The sequence below is a fragment of the Chanos chanos genome, chromosome 5 (assembly GCF_902362185.1).
Source record: "Chanos chanos chromosome 5, fChaCha1.1, whole genome shotgun sequence".
NCBI lineage: Eukaryota > Metazoa > Chordata > Actinopteri > Gonorynchiformes > Chanidae > Chanos > Chanos chanos.
Genome location: NC_044499.1, coordinates 23,456,165 through 23,478,535, shown reverse-complemented (window position 1 = coordinate 23,478,535; position 22,371 = coordinate 23,456,165). Strand labels below are relative to the sequence as shown.

Here is a 22,371-nt window from a genome sequence, read left to right as displayed (position 1 = left end):
CAGCAAAACATTTACAAAAAAAGCAAAAGACATCAAATTCTGAATGGTGGTATATCCCCAAATAGATAACAAATGTAAGTAAAGGAAATATTGTTGACTACATTCAAACTGTTTTGCATTGAGGCGTTCCAGATTTACACAAAGTCAACTCAGGGAGGTACACAGCTTAACTTCATAAATGCCTGTTTATGTGATCTAATCATGCTTGACAACAAACTCTCATGTAAATGCATGAAATTATCCAGCATGTGTTGTGTAAGTTCGGGTAGGGGTAACTCTTTGACTGAAAGCTTTAGATAACTTTAAGAAATAAAGGAAATACCAACAGAAAAATTCACTCTGTAGGATTTTCAACCATGAATCAGACAGTGTTTAGTTTTTCTAGGCATGAGTTCCAGTACTGGCTGGAATTCTGTCACAGACTGTCCAAATTTACATCTCTTGTGCAGGATGGGGGAGAAAACTACATCAACTGCACCTGTCTCCGCTGCTTTGTAATCTCCCATTTGTGTACAGCTGGGTGGAGACGTATAGACTAAGTTAGTCAAGGCAAAGTTTTAGCTCACCTCATCATATGAGATATGATTATAATACTACACAAACAAAAAAAGGCCAAAATCTTTTACGTCTGAGACGGTAGTTTGTGATCACTCCGTTCTGTAATATGACCAGGTATCTCACTCCCTTGAAGCTGTGAAACTGCCTTTAGCTCTATATCTATAGCATGGCACTTCAGATCAGTTGAGCTCTCAAATGAGTCGAGTAAAAACTCCCTCTGACCAGACAAGATCTTCCTCAACTGTTTCCGGATCTTTCTGTTCAAAAACACGTATGTGAGAGGATTCAGAAAAGCATGGGTGAAAGCAATGCACTCTGTTAACTGGATGGCAAAATCTAGATGTTGATTTACAGTGCAGTCAGATATAACATGCAGGTCTTGCAAAGTATGCATGAAGTTTACTACAGTGTATGGAAACCACACACAAAAAAACATCAGTGGAAAAGCCACATAACTAAATTTCTTGGGTCTTTTCACTGTTTGAAGTTCTACTTCCCTGAGCGAAGCAAAGAGGTTTCGGGTACAGAGGAGCATCATTATGAAAGGTATGCAAAAGCCTAAGAGAATTATCTCACTTCTCATAAAAGTTTTCCAAGCTTTGCTGTGGCCAACATTATTCATACATGTCTTTTCTTTATCGTGTGCCTCCGCAAAACAGATATTTGGAATTGAAGCTAAAAATGAGACAAACCACACTACAGCACACATTATGCCAGTCTTTAAAGAGCAGTTCAGGTTCCTTATGCTCCAGAGGAAGAAAACTCCACCAGTGCATCTATGCAGGTGCATACAGGCAACGAACAAATTACTGCTGTACAAGCTGACCATGTATATCAGTGTAATTATCTTGCAACCATGGTCACCAAAGATCCACCCGCTGTGGGCATACATTGCCCAGAAGGGAAAAGTTGATGCAAAAAGAATGTCGGAAACCATCATGTGTAGAGGGAATGTTTTTCTTAATGTTTTATATTTGATGAAAATGTACATTAGCATTAAATTAGCAAGGATGCTGAGAATGCAAACTATGGAATAGAATAAAGGTAGAAAGATACGTCCAAAGTTCTTGATGTGTGTCTTTTCACAAAGTCCATATTTATCCAGAGATTCTTCAGAGTAATAATCTGAGTAATTATAAATCGTGTCGTAGTCTGCGTTGTCGGATGGGATCATAACATCCATTGCTCTGGATCCAGTTAAAAGGCTGTGGGACACAAACACAACATGTGAAACATTTTTCTTCTTCAGAGGGTTCTTTTTTGCCTTTCACCCTTCTCCTGGGCATACTGAGTTCTTCTTACCTGTTTCAAACCAACGGACAGAAATGAAAATGTAGAATGTGGAAACAGAGCGCCTGAGCAAATCCACTTGCTTTAACAGGAAAGAAGGAAAAAAGGAGCAGCAGAAGCTCAAAGTTTAATGGTCATATCCTGACTGAAGTGCTTGTATAACTCCTGCTTCCCCTCCTCCCCTTCCTGTTTTTCTATCTTAAAGAGCCAGGCTACCCAAAAAGATGATCTTCTGTTATTTGCCAAGCTTTTAAAAAGGGGACTAGAACAACCCCGTTTGCTCAGTCATTCCCTCTGTTAATAGGAGCATGCAAAACATACTGTGGACAAGAAATAAAGAAGAAACAGAAGAAATATATATCCATGACTGACATATTTAAGGCAATCTCTTTCTTGTTCAGGATCTGCTTCATTCTCAGAGATGCATATCACCACTTTTGAGTTTCACTTTCAGTACAATTTTGGATACAAAGGTTTTTGGGTTTTTTAATTGCAGAGAATTCTCAAATTGTTATTTCAGTTAAATATGAGTTTTTAGCAAATATGCTGAGTGCTTACTTGTTAAACAAATGCTCCATCCCAAAAACAGTAAGATTAAAAATGTGCACATACAGAAGGATGTCCAGCTAACCTGCTTGACCTTGATGTCAGAGGTGAAATTGCTTGTCAAAGCAGACAGGAGGCACGCCTCAGCCTTGGGTGTAGATTTGTATTGTATGTAACTATTGTATTACCTTTAAAGAGAAGTTCATTCTGTAGAGACTCATAGCTAAACAGGATTTTCATTTTATTATCTTTTATTCACTAATTTTCAGTGGGGCACTAACATTCAAGGGTGGTGAACATATTGTTTTACTCTGGACCAATGAATGTACAGTGCATCAAAAGTCAATCACTAACTTATAGTTATCTTACTGCATTGCAGTTGCTCATATTGTTGATAGTTCAAGTACAAATCTGTCCTTATACCCCTTATACTAGCAAAGTACTTTTACTCCCTGAACTTTTACTTTTACTCTCACCCTTGAAGCCCTCAAAATCATACTGATTATTGAAACAGGGTAGGAAATCTACATCATAAAAGTAAGTGCACACAGGACAAAATAAGCATCAACATAGATCTATGGTATATGTAGGAGTGTCATGAAGTATACATTATAGAAAGATAAGTAATACATTGGGACATTAGAGCTGTCAAGACGGTATGTAGGAGTCAAGACTGGTAGGGGTATAAAAAAGGATGTATTATTTTCCATTACATGATTGTTAAAGAGATATATAATGGTACAGATACTGTTCTCATTACCTCCTCGCAGGAAGTGGAAAAAAGACAGATACACTTGATACAAAATGTACAGATACAAAAATGTAAATGAAAGAAAACATTGTCAATTATTGATGAATTTAAGAATGAAGAATATCAATCGAATTATGTTGATTAAATTCAAGTGAATGTTAACTATTTGAGTATACTTCAATCCAGCTGCTCTCTTAATGACTTTACACCAAAAAAACAGCATTCAAATGTCATGATGACCAAATAGTTTCCTTTTGAGGTTATCATGGGCTGGGTCTCTAGTTTTTATTTATTTATTCATTTTTGTGCTAGTTCAACATAGCATGATTTCCCTGTTGCAGCAGACAAATTAAATATCCTCAAAACCGGTCACACCATGGGCAACCTTTTTATTGTATTTATTTGTTATGCACATGTGCTATTGCAAAACTTGACCAAAACAAAAGCCCACATGAAAAACATTTAGCAATGCTGTATGAATGTTGTGCTGACTATGGAGAGAGAACTTTAGGCCAAAGCACTTGTCTACAAGATTATATAGCCTTCTGGCAAAAGCTGAGGAATGATGCAACTGAATACCAGCAGTAAGCATTAGGGTATGATTTGGAATAAACCAGTGTTTTCTCTCTCTTGGCCCCAACTGAAAACCCTTCTGGCAAACCAGTGTTTAGAACTAGTATTAGGCTTAGAATACAACACAAAGAAAAGGTTTCACTTACGAGAAAGTGAACTGTTGATATAGTTTACTCTGAGATTCTTATTAAGGATTCTCCATAAAAGTGATATAAATGTGTGTGTGTTTTGAGCAGAGCCCTAGTTTATATGCTGAAAAATGTTGAGAATAGTTAGTTGCATGTGGGCTATGTACATGTGTAATGCTATGTATAATGGTGACATAAAACATGGTAGAAGACTGTACTGGGGGGAAAGACTATATTTTGTTTATTTGTTTATATAGCAAAAAGGGCACAGAAATAACATATTTGGTACAAGGTTTGGGAGTCAAAGCAGAAAAAGATGGGACATGGAGCAAAGAAAATGTTAAATGAGCAAGCAGAGTGTCCCTAGAGAGAAATAGCTATGCATGTTGTAAAATGACAATAATATGAATAAAAACATGTATTACAACAAGTTTAGACAGTAAACAAGCCTAAACAATCACTTATTTTTAACTAAATTCTACTCTGGGAATATAAAGGAAAAAGAATCAAGTTGATGATGTTAATATTAAGTGAAACATTCACTTACCAAGGGGATAAAGGGCATTGCATTATAAATAATAATAATAATTAAAAGAAAAAAAGACAAAAAAAAAAAAATTGGTTACACACACAATCAATCACAATTTTGAGGCTCCATCTGATCTCAGACACATTTAATTGTCACAACCTGCACCGCCATTTTGGACTTTTAGTTTGCTATGTCTTTGTGCTCTTGCTGTGTCTGTCTCCGCCCCTCACCTGTTCCTGTTTGTCTAATTATTAACCTTGTTAATTTCTACCAATCCTGTGTTGCCCTGTTTAGTTCTCCCTCTATTTAAGTCCTAGTGTTTTCCTTGTCCATTGTCTATCGTTGTTTGTGTTTTGCGCACACTGTTATGCTGCACCTTTTTGTTATCCTGCACCTTTTTGTTATCGGCTTTTGTTATTAGTTTGCACTTGTATTTTAATCATCTTTTGTCAGTAAAGTCTTCCGTTTGGTCACCTTCAACCATCGTGTCTTGCTGATGTCAGTCCCTTCAATAGTTATTATTCTTAATGTTGGCTGAGTTGAGATTTCTAAGACATGACAAATTTGGGATTGAGAATTTGAAAGTAATGTGATGTTAAGCCCAGATTTGTTTTTCTTCCACTCTGATGACGGACAATTGGTTAGGGTATAATAACCTAGCTAGATCATTATCAGTGATGTCTGAAAGAGAAACTCTCAAGATCAGATCTGTGGTATATGAGATCCAAGAAAAAAAGATCCTAGCAGGAAAAAAAGCCTGTTGTGAACTGACAGTGGGTGGGAAGGAAGGAAGTGCAAATGGGTAATTATGCTTATTCAGAACATATTTTGTTTTGGAAAAGGAAATGTGGTAAGAGTTTATTCAGTGTTTAAAATACTTATGGTGATAAGAAATTTTGTGGGCTTGGTCACTAGAAATCTACTAAAGAATTTACTCAGTGAAAGGAGAATGTAATGGTAGCAAAGGGGCTAGTAAAAAAGGCAAATGCCTACTCAAATATATTAATGCTTTAGGGCAGACTCAATTATAAATTTAACTTCAATTTATCATGCTATGAATGGTATATGCTTGCGCTAATGTAGGCTCTCCCTCTCTCTGTGTGCATATATGTGTGTGTGTGTGAGTGACAGAGAGAGAGAGAGAAAGAAAGAATTTTTTTTGACAGTTTGCCAAACATTTGTAAATGTGTATATAGGTCCGGCCATCTGGCCATGAACTCACACAACCTGCAAACTTTCCTTCAAGCTCATCTCTTGTCCCTCATCTTGTCTCTCTGTAGATAATTTATCAAAATATGAGAGGAAAGGTTGCCATGTAATGTAAAATTTTCTTAGTCGACCCTATAAGAGAGAATTGGATTTTTTCCAGTTTAAGAAGTGACATTAGATCAGTCTGCTGGAGCCTTGGGCAATTTCCAGTGTAGGAGGATGCGTTTACGGGCAATGAGAGAGGCAAAGGACAGGATATTCAGTTTCAGCACTCCAAAAATGGCAATGAGTGGACAGGGTTCAATATCTATACCTAAGACTTCTGACATAACTCTGAAAAAGTTTTTCCGAAATCCTGTTAATTTTGAACATGTCCAGAAGGTATGGGCTAAACGAGAGGTAGAAGCACCTATTACAGGTCTCACTAGTGCCAGGAAAGTATTTTGCTAGTTTAGCTTTGCTTAAGTGCATTCTATGGAGCACTTAAAATTGTATAAGATTGAGACGGGCACAAGAGGAGGAATAATTGACCTGTAACTGGACTCCCAGTTCAGCCTCCCACTCATGCTTGATTCTGGCAAGTGGAGGGGGGTCAGATCTAAGAATGTAGTTGTATAGTTTAGATGTCAGTCCTGTCAGGTTTTCTGGTGTCTCTAAAACGTTTGGCGAATTCCCCCGGGGACAAGCAAGGGAATGTAGTGCAATGATCCTTAACAAAACTGCAAAGCTGGAGATAGCGGAAAAAATGATTTCGAGGCTAGTTATATTTACTGGTCAGACTTTCAAAGTGGGTAAAAGTGCCACCCAAAAACAGGTCTCTGAATGATATGATACCTTTGTTATTCCAGAGCATGTAGGCAGAGTCAAGTTTAGATGGTAAAAATAGACGGTTATTGCATAGCGGGCGAAAGCGGCTGAAATTGAATAATTTGAAGTGTTTGCAGAACTGTGTCCATTTTTTCAAAGTTGACAAACAAATGTGTTTGACGAATGATTTACTGCTAAGATAGGAGAGCATATCAAAGCTGCAAGTGAGGATGTGTGACGGGAAAGGGATTCCATTTTACACCAGTCCAGCTCATTCTCATATAGCCAACTGAGTATTTCTTTGTATATTTCCTGCCCAGTAGTAAAACCTAAAATTAGGCAGTCCTAGTCTACCATCCTCTCTTGCCGCCTGCAGAGTGCTTTTTCTTATTCTCGCCAAATCTGAGATCAAGTAATAAAGGGGAATGGTCTGAAATGACTATTGCCGAATATTCAGAGGAGTGCACGGATGGTATTAAGGCTTTGCCGATAAAAAAATAATCTATCCTTGAGTAGATCTGATGTACGTAGGAGAAGAATGAGTAAGCTCTGGCATCTGGGTGTAAAAATCTCCAGGGATCACAACCTCCATAGTGCCTCAAATTATGTTATTGCTGTGGCCATCTTTGAGAGTGTGGTAACCTTGCAGTTCAAGTGGTCCAGCTGGGGGTTCATAACACAATTTAGATCTCCTCCAAGAATTAAATAATGTGTATTTATATTTGGGATAGATGATAGAAGTGTAGTCATTAATTTGGCATCATCAAAATTAGGGGCATATGCACAAACTAATATAACTGGTATATGAAAGAGTCTGCCAGAAACAATGATGAACCGCTAATTATGATCAGGCACTATTTTTTCGGATATAAACTTAAGCTTTTTAGAAATCAAAACAGTTGTTCCTCTTTGAATTAAGTAATGAATAGAATAGCTGTCCTACCCATGGCTGCATAAGCTTTATGTGATCACTTAATTTAAGGTGAGTTTCCTGGAGGAAGACAATATCGGCCCTATGAAACTTAATGTGTTAGAAGACTTTTTCCTTTTTGATAGGACCATTTAAACCTCTCACATTCCATGAAATCAGTTTCACATGGAGCTTCTTAGTCATGCTATTAGGCTCAGTCATGAATCCTACTAAAAATAATCACTGAAAAGATATTATTTACCAAATATATACTTAATATATGAAACCAACTGTACTTCTTTGCATAACAATAAACACGTGTGGCATTTATGTCAACAAGTGTGACCAATGTGTAACCCTCCCACATCCCATTACAAAAACAACAACTAAGATGAAACAAAATTAGCAGCATGAGAACAGTCTGCCAAAACTTCCAAATCCTACGCTCGTCCTTCCTAACTGTACGTTCACACTGAGAGCAGCGCAGTGTTAATTTCGTCGTAGAAAACTGTCAACGTCAAAGAACTTTTTTCCACGACGAAAACGAGACGATAACTAAATAAAAATGCACCTTTGAAAATAAAAACTGTGACGAAATATATTACCATTTTCGTTGACGGATACAAACGAAACGATAATGTCAGAGACAGACGAATGGACAAGCAGTTATAGCTTTCCTTCTCTAGAAATCGAACTTAAAACATTGTAACCAACCTTAACTTGGCAACCAGCCAAAATTCCCATAATGTACGATAATTTGATCATTTTGTGACACTTAGCATTAGTAGTTGTTATCAGGACAGGCTATCTCATTTGAATTCATTTCCCGACACATCAGGATAGTAAAATATAGGTCTTACGTCGGTGTACGCATCTCCTCTCAAACTCTCTCCAGCCAGTCATTCTTGTTGTGATGATTAACTCACGAGCAAGAATGTCCTTAACTTAACCATTGATGAAATCTTCTTTACAAATCAGAAGTTGGGGGTATTTTATACTTACGGGCCAGTACTATATTTACCCAGTGCAATGCAATTACCGTTATAATATTAAAAGTTAGATGATCTTGTCAAATGAGCGCCCACTCATATGAAGAGAGTTTGCGCTAGCTTACTGCTGCATCCATGTGAAATCAGCAAAAAAAATGGAAAAAAAAGGGTGCTGAACAGGAAGGTGAGGACAGGCGAGAGGCAAAGTTTGTCTTTAAACAGTGTGGCTTGTCAGCGGTGTCAAAAAGTCGTTCGTCTCAGTGAATACGTGTTTTCTGAAATTACATATTTACACGTATTTGCTCTCTTGGTTATGACTTGCGTACGATAATTTTAAGCCTCTGGTACGATAGGCTGAGCGCCTGACAATTTGTCTAGGGTGAGTTTATAATTTTTTTGTGTGTTTTGTGTTTTAAATGGTCCTGCAATTTGGTTTTGTGTTTTCAATTACCTGGACATTCATTTCAGTGTTTTATGGCTATTTACTGTTTGGTAATACAGCATAATGCTGTATTTTTTGCTCGTTCATTTTGCCTTATTGTAAATTTTTTTTTTTTTTGTTCAGATACTTGGCCACTGGTGATTCCTACCACACAATAGCTTTCAGCTACCATGTCGGACTTAGCACCGTGGCAGGTATTGTTGTAGAGGTTGCCAGGGTCATATGGGATGCCTTAGTGTCAGACTTCATGCCCGTCCCCACCACTGAGGACTGGTAAAGCATCGCCACAGACTTTCTCCATTGGTGGAACTTCCCCAACTGTCATGGGTCCATCAATGGGAAACATGTGGTGATCAGGGCTCCAGACAACTCAGGGTCCCTGTTCCACAATTACAAGGGGACTTTCTCGGTTGTGCTCCTGGCAGTGGTAGATGCCCAGTACTGCTTCCGGGCAGTGGATGTGGGCAGCTACGGGAGGACAAGCAATGGTGGTGTGCTGGCTAACTCCACCTTTGGCCAGGCACTCCGAGATGGGACCCTTGGCCTGCCAAAGGGTGCTCTGCTGCCAGGTGCAGAGCATTTGGGACCACAGCCATTTGTGTTTGTGGCAGATAAGGCCTTTCCACTCCGTCGAGACCTCATGTGGCCTTTTCCAGGAACCAACCTCTCCGACAGGCACAGAGCTTTCAACTATAGGCGATCTCGTGCAAGGGTGATTGTTGAGAATACCTTTGGTATTCTTACAGCTCACTGGTGTATGTACAGAACAGTCATTGGCATCAGCCCTGGAAGGCTACCTGTGTCCTGCATAACTTCCCGAGGAGGACCGCAAGCACCACCAGGATGCCCATACCATCGGCTGGAGACAGAGAAGCTGCTGGGCTACAGGAGGTCACCCGAGTGGGCAGCAACAACTCCACACGTGAGGCCATCCGTGTCAGGGAGACATTTGTTTCATATTACTCTGCAGAGGGAGCTGTCCTCTGGCAACCAGTGGCATAATTCATGGCTACAAATGGCTCTTTTAAGAGCCACCAATTACTCAAAAAAAGCATTATTTCCATTTTCAGCAAAATATTATTATGTGATGGATAATTTAATTACACAACTTACCCACTGTTGCTAACAGTTTACCCCCTTATGGAGCAGGTTATCAGAGGTACACTCTTGGCTAATAATTTAGCACTGAAATATCATGTGACAGTCTAATGAACATGATATATGTGTCCAAGATTAAGGTGTTCCGTTTAGTATAATATTTTCAACATTGACGTATTGTTAAAAAGTGACAAAACTTGCTCACCCTACACTTCTTCAATTAGAATATGATAGATTTGAAAATAAAACACATATAACCAGAAATATTTTCAAAAAATGTATTATATTAACTACAAAATGGAGACAGAAGAACTGTTTTCTAATTGAGTGTGTGAGGGAGAGCACAAGGTGCAGCTGACCAGACTGCGAGGGAAATAAGCTTACTAACACCCCTCACAGCCTTATCAGATGCACCCCGTTACTCTCTCCTCACTGTTCAGTGTTCAGTGTCTTCAGCCTCCAGACATTTTGCTTCATAAATTAATTTATGTATCTGGTAGTTTAAGTCCTGGCACCTCCTCAAGGACAAGGTCCTAAAGTCCTCTAGCACACTCCTAGCGAACAGGCTGTCGCTGTCCTCTGGACCAGGGCTGGGAGGGGAAGCTTTGCTGCTAACAGCCTCAAGAGCTGTTAGCAGCCTCTCCTCGAAGTCAGCGGTGTTAGGCCTCTTCCTGCGTTTCTGTGTGCATCCCTGACCCGTGGCACTCCACTGGCTCTGGCTCCTCTCACAACAGTCACTCAGCTCTTGCTCTCTCTCTCCTTCTCTCTCACTCGCCTTCCACTGATCTTCTGCCTGAGTGTGCCCAGGCATGACATCCTCTCTCTCCTCTGGGGTCATGGTTCCCCCCCCCTTAATATTACTGGAACTTGCTCTCTCTTCCAGGAAGGGGTTGAGGAAGCCCATGACCCCACTGTAGCTCTGCTTCTCTTCCTCTCTGCCTCCTTTCTCCTCTCTTTCCTATATGTGTCCCTCACCGACTTCCAGTGCTTTTTACATTCATCAACTAGTGAAAAAGGATAGAAAACACATATTCCATGAACACCTCATCACTCATATTTCAGAATAGCTTGTCTGCATGCTATGTCTAAAATGGCATAGCTTTATGTGCTACTGTACATATTTAAGCATAATGCCATTCATTGTTATTTTCACCAGCTAAGCAAGGTCTGTGTGAACTCTTGGTAATGTATGATGTGCTGGTAAAAAAATTGTTTAACAAGGTTCACATCAATGGTGCTTATATAGCTAAAGTTTAAAATGTGCATTTCAGTTTTACTGTAAATGACTCAATGTATAACACTGACACATTATTATGATAAAAACACATTTTAAAGCATGAAACTAGGCCATGTTACGCATGTATGACGGCTAATAATGACACCTGTGCTAAGTTTTCTGTAGCGGGTTAAAGTAGGCTATTGTACAGCTCCGCTATTACCTCACGTTTGACAGCATCATCTATATACGTTGCATTTAAGTAAGTAGCTGTATAATGTTTGTTCTAGTTGCAGTTTCAATTCTGTTAAGACAAACACTGATGTTATAAATTAGTAACGTAAATGTTACCGACTGATTCGCATCGACCAACTGTTTTGCCTGCTATGGTGCTAAAGTTAAGATGCAATTCCCTCCAACCTTCGCAAAATATATTATCCACTTCACCAACTTACCCGGAACACCAACAGTTTCGGAGACCTTGATCCATGCCTGTTTGCGTACAGTGACAAAAACAAAAAAGTCGTACAAGATGGGGAAACCCGCAGCAATTATCAATTTCTCCTCCATTTTTCTTAGGACCAAAAGTTTGGTGGGAATAATAGTTTATACTGTTGTGTTCTCTAAAATTCTGTAGAGCGGAGCACTTCCAAATTCCTATTGGTTGTTGCCAAACCGCATCATATCTCATTACCATAAAGTTAAGCGAACTTCAACTGTATTTTGACGCCAAAACCGCCCTCGCCGCGACGCTCTTCGCCGCTTAAAGACGCTGGCTCTCATAGAAAATGAATGACTTCCGGTAGCTTTGACGCTCTCGCCGCTCTCAGTGTGAACGTACAGTTAGAAGCGACTCTGGTAAAGCAACTAGCAGATTCTGTCATCTGGATTGATTTTCGAGGTCCTCCGCTTTGGATGCTAAGGCTGCGTTTGCCTTTTCAAGTTGATCCATTCTCAATGTTATCTCAGCTAGCTCATCACTGTGGTTGGTGAGTGTGTTTTCCATGGTTGTTATCTTTTGGTTGTGTGAGTCCAATGCAGCGCTGATGGTGTCTAGAGACATCTGTATAGGTGCAAAGGAGGTCTCCAAGGATGTAGAGAGGTGTATTTTGAGTTCTGCAGCCAGGCTCTCATGGTTTTTCTCGAGCTCCTGCGCTAGGCTAGCAATGGTTAGTGGACCTGCAGTCTTCGCCACAGGACCTGCTTGAGTTGAAGCACAATCTCCTTTTGCTTGTCACGGCAGTTGTCTTGACATTGTTGGCCGACTTATTTGGAAACCATGTACAGTTATTGCCTAATTTATGCAATGAAATGAGGTAAATATACGAATGGTGAAGATAGAATTACAAAAAATGTGGGAGCTATCCCTCATCGTGACTGTCTCTTACATTGCCTAACCTGAATAAATTATTTCTGGTTGCAGTATTTGAAAATCTTTCTGTAGCAGTATGTGAAACTGTATCTGTATGGTATCAGTTAAAAAAATACATTCAATGCATTGTTCAGGGACAGGTGAGAATGTTCCCGAATGTGGGGATGTAAGTGTTCTGGGGGGTTGCATGTATTTGTTTTAGTATGACTAGTAGAGAGCATATTAGACTATCCAGACAGTTATGTGTGACTTCAGTGGAATGTGTAACCAGGACTAGGGTTAATTAACTTATCACTTTTTCCATTTCAGAATGCCACCAGCAAAGAGATACAGTGTGCAGGATGTGATTGATATCATCAAAAATGGAGAGACTAATTTTGAGATGGGACCATCATTGCAAATGAATACACCAGCATGCTATGCAGCAAGTGTAATGTTCATCTTTGCTTTTGTTATGCCCAGCCTAGGGGTTACTGGGCAAAACTATAAAGGTGACTCCCCTTATCCCTACTCCCTATGATGACCCAAGACAATGAATACAGTCCAAAACGAAAAAGTGATTTATTTACAAAGAGGTGGTCGTGAAGAGCATTGGGGTTAGCGTGGCCAAACAACAACCAAAACAATCTATAATTTACAAACTAAATAACCTACTTCAAAAATAAAAGAAACAGAAAATACAGATAAGGAACCTACCTCCCTAATGAAAAAACAGGAGAAAAGGAGAACGAACAAAAATGGTTTCTTACCCCTACGACTACCCGGACTGTTCACGTGAAGAATTATTTACGATATATACAACGTACATCAGTCAGACACTATACACAACGAATGTCAACTAAACACACAGATTTACAATATATACAACGAATATCTATCAGAAAATACATGCAAAAACTGTCAATCAAAACTACAGCAAGTGCTTCACAGCACAGTCAGATTGGGCCAGGAAAAAAGGGTAACCAGCATTGGAGGCAGCGTCTTTTTAAAAACGGTGCCGTCAGGCTATGGACTAATCCCTGGGCGGCACCTACAATTGAACACATTAAAGACACACAGACATGCGGGGAAAACACACCAGATGGGGGGGGGGGGGGGGGGGGGGCTAGCACCACCTGCAGTTAGGGGGATAAAAACAGCACACTCAAACAATAATACACGCTTATGACTCAGGGTCATAACACAGAGGAAAAGAGCTGTCTTTTACAAATGAACATGACTGAAAACTAGGACTAAGACTTTATACTGTTTTCTTTCATTAATAAATGACTATTCATAAAAGTATATGACTGTTGTGCATTTATTATTCATGATATATATGTTATAAGGCTACATAAACAATCAACCCTGCAAATGAACCCTCAGTTGTTCTGTATATTTGTTCAGACAATGTGAGGTGAGTACAAATACAGAAATTCTGCTCCCAACTAGGCCCAACGTTGCAATGTTATATCATTTCCCTAAAAACTCAGTAAAACATAAAAAATTGAAAACTGTTTAATTTCTGCATCACAGGCCTCCTCAACATCTGAAAGGTGAAAAAATGTTTTGCTCATTTTCTTTTCTACATTTAGACCTTACATGGTTAATAAATAATCACCAGACCTATAACTCATTAAAAACACTCAAGGTGCCCCCCTCCCCCAGCTACATCAGCTGTGTTCTACATCATGTCCGTGCTAATTCTGCTCCTTGAATTCATCTGTACGTAAATATTGCGACATAATTTACTTGGTTAATGCAACGTTTTTCTTTCCTTTCTTTACAGGTGTCATTCATTCAGTTTACTGATAGACACAAACACAGTTTTACTGACTTGTTGCCCAAACTGAGGCTTTTGTAAACTACAGTAGAGTGTGTTATGAGTATGACGTGGGGCTTTAAAATACACGCGAGGTCAAATTGGCCCTGTTTACACCGTGCTTCAGATCTGATTTTGGTGATCGATCACAAGTGGACAACTCTAAAGTAAGTTTACACTTGGCTTTAGAATCAGTCTACACGTGTTTTGAGTGACAACTTGCAATCGGATCTCGCTTCCCTGCTCTATATGCAAATAAACAACAACATCATTTCCAACACGTTATACCCATTAACAGGATTTCAGTTTTGCGTTTTTGATAGGAGATGGTGCTTATGAGATGTGAGATGTCAGACAAATTTGGTGATCATTGATCGCTGTTTTGGGACATCAAGCCATGTTAAGCTGTTTCCTTAAAATGGGCGTCAAACGCTTAATGGGAGGAAAACGCTTAACATGACATAACGACCATACTCTTAGGATTTCGGTTTTGATTCTTTGACAGGATGAACTGTTTCTGACATTAGATGACCTGAGAAATGTGGTGGTCATGGATCGCTATGATCCGGTGGGAGGCATCAATGCACTTCCCGTGCCTAGTCTGTCGCAAATTAGAAGAAGAAGAAGAAGAAGAAGAAGAGGAAGAGGAAGAAGTAATCAAAACAATATCCATTTTGCCTGTTGCCGCACTGTAATGTGACGCCGCTGGCGCGTGAATGAGCACATACGAGTTCGTACCTCCGTGTATGCAGAGGACGTCAGTTTAGAAGGCGGTTGTTCAGTGTGCTCAGATCGCATTCGCGTTTGCACTGCTATAAGAGTGTGGTCAATGCGGTCCAGACCTCCTCTGAATGTGGTCTGAGCGATCGGATCTCGATACGAAATCAATGCGCAGTGGGTGCGTTTACACCTGTACTTTAGAGCCGTCCATTTGTGATCGGATCACCAAAATCGGATCTAATGCAAGGTGTAAACAGGGCCATTGTGAACATTGGAAAGTTGGGTCCATCTGGTGGTTGTTCTGTGAAGTAAATGTGAACGCGCGTTATTCCAGCTGAATATAAAACCACTTCCATGTTAAGGGAAAGAAAAAAAACATAAGTACATCACAGTGTGCCTTATTAAATACTCGAACGATCTCTGATTTTTTTTTTACCCTCAAAAATTAAATAGGCCAAAACTAAATAACCGACAGCGTGAGATGTTTTCTAAAATGAAAGATGTAATCTCTTGTAGCCTACATAACTTTAGAGCATCTGAGAGCAGCTCTGATTTCAGTGGAAACATTTTAGCGTTTAATAATCGGATATTACGTATTATTTTTGCTTACGTGCATGTCATTTAGAACAATTTGGAATGCTTACCGCACTAACCCCATATAGAGGCAGGGACATCATGTGCTGTAACACGGTGGAGTCACGCGGCACACAGCTGAATGGAACAATCATTCCATCTGAATAGCGACAAGTTTCTGGGAGTATTCTGGGTAATGCAGTTTAAAAGCGCAATGAAACGCTCTACTCTGTCAGTATTTCACAGGATTATATAGAATAAAACGCATACTACCCAGTCTTCAATACGCATACTAAATCGTATAAATTCGGCATGAAAAAGCATTCCGAACCTCTTCAGATATTTGAAAGGGAATCCGAGGTCTTCCTTAACTCAAGCGGTAAATAGTTACATCTTTAATAAGTTTGTCTCTGTCTGGATGTTGAACATGGAAACCCTCAGCGTGAAACATAAATTTCACGGAATCCTGACTAATTTATTTCATAACAGTACGTAGGCTAAACGAATGGCTTCGTCACTCTTACGTTGAACAAGGTTACATCATCGTGACGGCGATGCCCTCCACGCTACATGTTACTTAACAGTTCAAGCCGGTTGACTTCCCTGTAGCAGCCGTGTGTGCAGCAGTGAAACGTTTTTACTTAACTTGTAGAACAACGCAAAAGGTAAGTTTAAGAACTTAGCCTACTTGTGATTCAGTTAAATATGTCAAAACAAAGTTTATATTGTTACTTTGTAATAATTACGACAAACCAGTGTTACATTCAGGAAAATCAGCATGATAGTACAGACTAATGAATTTGATACCGCTAACTTAAGTGTGGGTTTAGGCTCATAATTATGCTGAGTTTTCCGTATGTTGCGATTCTCTTCGTGAATAACGTCAGACTCGATCAGTAAAGTCACTAAAATTTAGACTTCAAGAAACTTATTTGACCTTTAGCTGAAACAATGATTTCTGGGGAACAACTTGTTCCATTCAGTTTAGCTCGGTACAACGGTGAAAAACCGTAGCCTAGTCCGTTCGATACCCAGGCTACTGTTTAGCTGAATGAAAGCGAATTCTTTTTTTGAGATATTTGGATTGCTGACTATTGTCCGATACTGTTTGTAATTCGGGTATGTTTCGTCACACATCCAGGCGTACTGTGCCTCCCTTCAGACAAGGTTCAACTAACGTAACTGTTTAAGAATTATTACGCTACTATATGACATAATTATTTAATAAATCAACTAAAAACTGAAATAGTAGCAGAATCTAACCGAGTGGAAGGGAGGCCGAAATGGTTATGTATATAGGCTACCAATATTAATTGTAAGTTCCCGGCCGACCCCCGCCCCCCCCAAACATTATGCAATATTGTGTGTACCGTGAAAGACACCTCGACACGTCTTTGCTTGTGTAACTAAAGTAAACCAGAGTGAAGTTTTCACCATTTGATAAACCAGTACTCTATAATTAACATTGCTATACTTTTGTATCTGTGTGAGAGGGTAGGGGATAGATATTTACTCAAGCACATGGAGTCTCTATGTCCTAATGGGCCTTATGTCTCTTTTCTTTCAGGCAAGATGTCTGCTGTCGAATACGATGAATATGAGTCCAAATTTATGAGAAAAGCAAAGGAAAATCCATTCGTTCCTGCAGGTAATAATTTAATGAATATAGATCCAAAGTTTTAGACACTAATTGTTAATTTACTGTCCAGGTGGAAAGACTAGCTTGTGGAGTGAGCATTGCCTACTGATAGTGTTACATTTAATGCATATTGTGCTTATCAAACAGCTTTAAGTGAACCTCAGGCAAGTTTCACAGTCATATATAAAGCTAACTGCCACAGTAAAGGAAACCCTTGTGTAAATAGGGGATAACAAAGTTACTGAAAGAAGGTGCATCCACAGAGGTGTGGTTCCCAACATGGTTAGGGTCAAACTTACATATACTTGACAAAAAGAGATCTCAATTTGAGTAAGGTGGTTTGGTGACAAAGACCACTCAGCTAATGAGGAACAGTAGCGTGATGGCGATTTTGTCATGGAAGCATGATGGAACGACAACATCAGCCAGGGTGATCTGTGATCAGATTTTTTTTTTTCTCGACCGAAATGATCTTGAGACGAGAGGTTAAACAGATGAGCAGCTGTCATATCAGCTCAGTGAGCACATGCTTTTCATTTCAGAAAAGTCTGTTGAGAATTAGGGACTATACTATGTTCTTACTTTATTGCACAAACCTCTTATTACACCTAAAATGCACATCTGTGAATTAAACAATGCAAAGGAATCAGGCAGCAGTCTATGGAGCAAGTGGAAATGAAGATATAAGATCAGACAAGTCCTCTGTCATCCTGTTCTCAACAAGCAGTAAAGAAACTTATGGGCCTGAGCTTCGTTTAGTTTATTTCTTTAGCTTAATTTATGTCCATTTTACCTCTCAGAGTAGGGTAAATAGCTTTAAATAACTTTAAACCTCCATTCTGTGCTGTAGAATTGATAGTTGACACATCAACATTTACATGCATTCATTTTTTTAGTTTTTTCCCAAAGCAACTTACATTGTGAGTATATGCAACACGTGCATAGCTAAGCTCAAGTGAAACAACATACAGTCCTGACAAGTAAGCACTGTATTTATTGGTGTTGCAGCGCGACTGTGTCACACAACAAGGTCGAAAACCTAACAACCAGAGGTGGACAAAGTAAACAACTCCATTACTTGAGTAAAAGTATAGATACTCCTGGTCAAATATTACTCCAATACAAGTAAAAGTTGTTCAGCTCAATTTTTACGCGAGTTAAAGTACTGGAGTACTTGCTTTTAAAAATACTTAAGTATTCAAAAGTACATTTTCTTTTTAATGTCAGCGCATTGTTGTATTGTTGCAACAATGCATTTACAGAGTCTAATAACTCTGAAACAACCTACTGAATGCACTGACTTGCTTGTAGAACCTGTAGAATAAAAAGCTTGTGGAATATGCTACAAAGCCTATAGAAACACAGTTGAACCAAATGCTTCCTCTATAAAAGACAGTGTATAGCTTCAGTTAAACAGGCACTAGGTTAACTCAGATTGGCCTTAAAAGGATAAACACGTCATAATGTTGTAGGCTAGGTTAATTTTACTTCTACTACATAGCATTGTCTGAAATGTGAAACAGCTGGATGACCATCGTCACCGCTTGATTCCCGCCCCCCTCGTCTTATTGGGAGCGTGTCCTACGTGAATCCGCTGACCTTACAAATATTACTGTGTTTACCTGACAAGATTAAAACATATATTTCTGAAAGGATTTTTGTTAGTAACGTTAACTCTGCATTTTCGCTATCTATTATTATGTGTCAGCAGTGGATTCACACAGGACCCGGTGTTATGCCCCAAATGGTTTTCAAGCCAACTGGTTTCCGTATGTGTTCACACACTGTGTTAAAAGTAGGAGTTGTGGTCTGCCTCTGTCACCAGATTCGCCACACATTCACAAACATATAAATCGCAATTTTCAAGTCACATCTCATACCTACTGTGGCAAATGATTGTACGTGTTAGGCGAACACAGCACGCAAACTCATACGGGAAGCAATTAGCTTGGAAACCAGTTGATTTCAAAAATCTCAGACAGGGACTTAAGATATGGCCATGGCTGCTCTGGTGAGGAACCTTTATCTTTATCAGCTTTATTTTCCATTGTAGCAGCCATCAGTAAAACCGCCAAATTCAGTTGTTAAAAAAAATGCAGCACGTACTTGAGTGACAGCATTGATGCAGTTTACTGTGATTGGTTTTTGTGCTGTGACGAACACAATATGGCCTATCGCATTTTAGAAAAGAAAATTCGTCTGCTGACTTCAAAGCTATGCGTTAAAGTAACAAGTAACGAGAACCTTCATAGAAATGTAGTGGAGTGAAAAGTACAATATTTTATTTCAAATGTAGTGGAGTAAAAGTCATAAGTTTCCAAAAAAAATAACACTCAAGTAAAGTACAGATACTCGAAAAATGTACTTAAGTACAGTACTCAAGTAAATGTACTTCGTTACTGTCCACCCCTGCTAACAACCAAAGACAAACTGATACAAGTGCAGATGGCGACATCGTCTTGTACCAATCATCTAATTAACTGCGACATAATTATGTCATATTACAACCCTTCAAAGCATTGTTACATGTCTGACCATGCTAAGAAGAAGAAAAACATGCCTAATTTAATCATGGTTGATCATTAGCCCCCTGTACATTATGGAAGATTAAAAGAAATGCTAAAAACCCTCAGGTAATCACATTAGATCTGGATCTGCCGGAGCAGACAACTCTTTAGATGTTTGCATAATGCTTTGATGAGCACGAACAAAAAGCGTAACATCATATGGCCATCTCAGTCCCCAGGGTCAAATGCAATGACACACCTATGAGAGATTCTGAAGTGGCACACAAAGCAGCATTTTTGACCCCAAATGACTGAAGTCCTTACTTTCGAATTGCTTTGCCTCTTTCCAGTAGAGTTCCAGATGTGTGCAGATGTTATACCAGGTCACATGGTGTCATTTCAGGCAGCTATGGGCCACTAAGATACTTTATGTTGTTATTTCTTACACATTAGCAGCTTCCTGTACCATGCTGTGAAGGTTAAAAATCAAAGTTTGTGAACCTGAAAGGCTGTGCTCTGTGTTCTTTTAGGAATGGCTGGATTCTTTGCGATTGTGGCCTACAGACTTTATAAACTGAAGAATCGTGGGAACGTGAAAATGTCGGTGCATCTCATACACATGCGTGTAGCCGCACAAGGGTTTGTGGTGGGAGCTATGACCATAGGCAAGTCTGCTTTTATGTTGGACACAATTCACACACACACACACACACACACACAGAAGGAATTAAAAACAGTCTAGGTGCTTTTTTGGGTCAGCTGAACATGTCCATGAGAAACTTTGATGAATTCATCTATACATATTGTTTAATGGAACATACTTTTTTTCCCCTTCTTTGCAGGTGTCATTTACTCAATGTACAGAGACTATGTGTGGAAGCCCATGCAGGAGCAGAAAGCATTGGAAAAGAAGTGAAAAATCAAAGGACTCAGAAATTGCCCTTACACTGCCTCATATTAAGGTGTTCTTATGTATTTATTGCTGACTTTGGTATTGTTTGCGGACTTGCCTCTGTTACCAGAACCTACTTATGAGAAACACAAAACATTTCCTCCTGTTTAAAGTTCTTAAGGAAGCGTTTAAGCTGTAGAATGACAGGTCTTACCTTCGAGAGACATGTACCCTCTCAAAAAGAGCACGCTGACAGAGATAAGGCACCTAACTTTGTGTCCTCTCTTTGAAAGGTCTTTCCTCTATTGGATCCATGGCTCATATTAGGCTGTGTAATAAAACAAAACACACTAGACACAGGGACCACCCAGACTATATTAGAAGTTACAGTACATTCAAATGACTGGTTCCTGCTTGATATGAATTATGGGAAAACCCATTTTCCCAGAGAGCAATATTTTAGATGCCCCTCCCCTTTTTTTTGCTTATCTTACTTAATCCCACCTGATTCAGCAGTAGTCCTGACTACTGAATCCTAGTGTCAGGTGTGTGAGATGACATAATTGATGAAGTTAAAGTCAGAATTAGGAAGCAGGATTGTTTGCCTTTACGTGCATGAAGCTACAGTGTGCAATTATATATTTAGTTGTGAAAAACATATATAAAAAATGAGGTGCTTCACAAGACACATTCATGGGAGGGTTGGGTTGTGGTACATGAAATGGGCTTCTGTAAACCACATTTTTAATAGTAATGATAATTTATTTTAATAGTTATATTTATTTTCTATAAATAATATTCAAATTAAAACAAAAGACTTGAGCAGTAAAACAGGGGGGTGATAGAAAGGAAAGGTTCATGGCACAGATCAGGGCATATAAATAACATAATGACAACAGTAATAATAATAATAATAATAATAATAATCATGAACATGAGCATATCTCAGGTTAAGTGGAGAGGAAATGGTTAGAAAAAGCAGGCCAAAAACCATAACCATAAATCTGCTATTTTATTTAGTGAGGGAAAGAAGTGCCATAGCTTTGAACAATTGTTACTTGGCACCTGTTCTGACAAACTTTTTTTTTCCCCCCCTACCCTGCTTTGTGGATGGGGGTATGTGGAACATTTGATAACCTTTCCAAATGTATTGCACTGGGTTTGATTTGGTGGATCAGAAAAGTTTTACATTGTCCCCACAAATAAAGAGTCTTGTAAATATTTCTGAACGTGTGCTATGAGTTTTTCATTGCTTTAATTGTCAGGCTAGTGTGACTCTTTAGGTCCTGCGTAGTGCGAGGTCTAACGCCACTCCAGAGTGTCTTTGTTTGGCACAGCATAATAAAAAATGGTAATTAGGACATAACTTCCTTATTTATTATCCTCCGAGGACCTCCATTAGACTATTCTAGGCCATCTTCTCTAAATCTATCAACAAGCTTCCCAGTTCCTTTATCACCAACCCCAATGACCTTCTGCAATGGTTCCACTCTGTACCTCGTTTCTTTTTATCTGAGAAACTGTGGTCACCTACATTAAATGAAGGAGTATACAATACTGCACATGAGCTATATATATGTAAAAATGTAATGATAAAACACAGACACTGATGGTTGTGTTTAAATTTGGCATTATCTGGCTATATGCTTGCGCAGCTTAGGTTTGATACTAGACCCATTAAATTTGAATTGTGGTATGGTATGGCTGATCATTCAGTAATGGCAAAAAACAGTTTTCGCTGTAACCAGCAGCTCTGGGATCAGTTCACCGAAAACGTCCCTAAACATCAACTGTGTGCGAAACGACCACGCTGGTCTCAGG

General features: G+C 39.2%; 2 protein-coding genes across 2 annotated transcripts; one reads left to right on the top strand and one right to left on the bottom strand.

The window, feature by feature from the left end:
• Positions 1-749: 749 nt before the first annotated feature.
• Positions 750-1,741, bottom strand: LOC115812310 (atypical chemokine receptor 2). The gene is made up of 2 exons (XM_030774792.1): positions 1,052-1,741; positions 750-815 (listed from the first exon to the last, which is right to left on the bottom strand). The coding sequence occupies exons 1-2, from the start codon at positions 1,739-1,741 to the stop codon at positions 750-752; spliced, it is 756 nt and encodes a 251-aa protein (XP_030630652.1).
• A 14,363-nt stretch (positions 1,742-16,104) lies between these two features.
• Positions 16,105-21,771, top strand: higd1a (HIG1 hypoxia inducible domain family, member 1A). The gene is made up of 4 exons (XM_030773914.1): positions 16,105-16,177; positions 17,080-17,160; positions 20,189-20,323; positions 20,501-21,771. The coding sequence occupies exons 2-4, from the start codon at positions 17,085-17,087 to the stop codon at positions 20,572-20,574; spliced, it is 285 nt and encodes a 94-aa protein (XP_030629774.1). The 5' UTR covers positions 16,105-16,177; positions 17,080-17,084; the 3' UTR covers positions 20,575-21,771.
• The last annotated feature ends 600 nt before the right edge of the window (positions 21,772-22,371 follow it).

Excerpts from the sequence above, each read along its gene's own strand:
- higd1a (XM_030773914.1), top strand. The coding sequence starts at position 17,085 with ATGTCTGCTGTCGAATACGATGAATATGAGTCCAAATTTATGAGAAAA. Across the intron at positions 17,161-20,188 it reads AAATCCATTCGTTCCTGCAG|GAATGGCTGGATTCTTTGCG; the intron begins GTAATAATTTAA and ends GTGTTCTTTTAG. Across the intron at positions 20,324-20,500 it reads GGTGGGAGCTATGACCATAG|GTGTCATTTACTCAATGTAC; the intron begins GCAAGTCTGCTT and ends CCTTCTTTGCAG.
- LOC115812310 (XM_030774792.1), bottom strand. The coding sequence starts at position 1,741 with ATGGATGTTATGATCCCATCCGACAACGCAGACTACGACACGATTTAT. Across the intron at positions 816-1,051 it reads TCTTTGCTTCGCTCAGGGAA|AAAGATCCGGAAACAGTTGA; the intron begins GTAGAACTTCAA and ends GTTTTTGAACAG.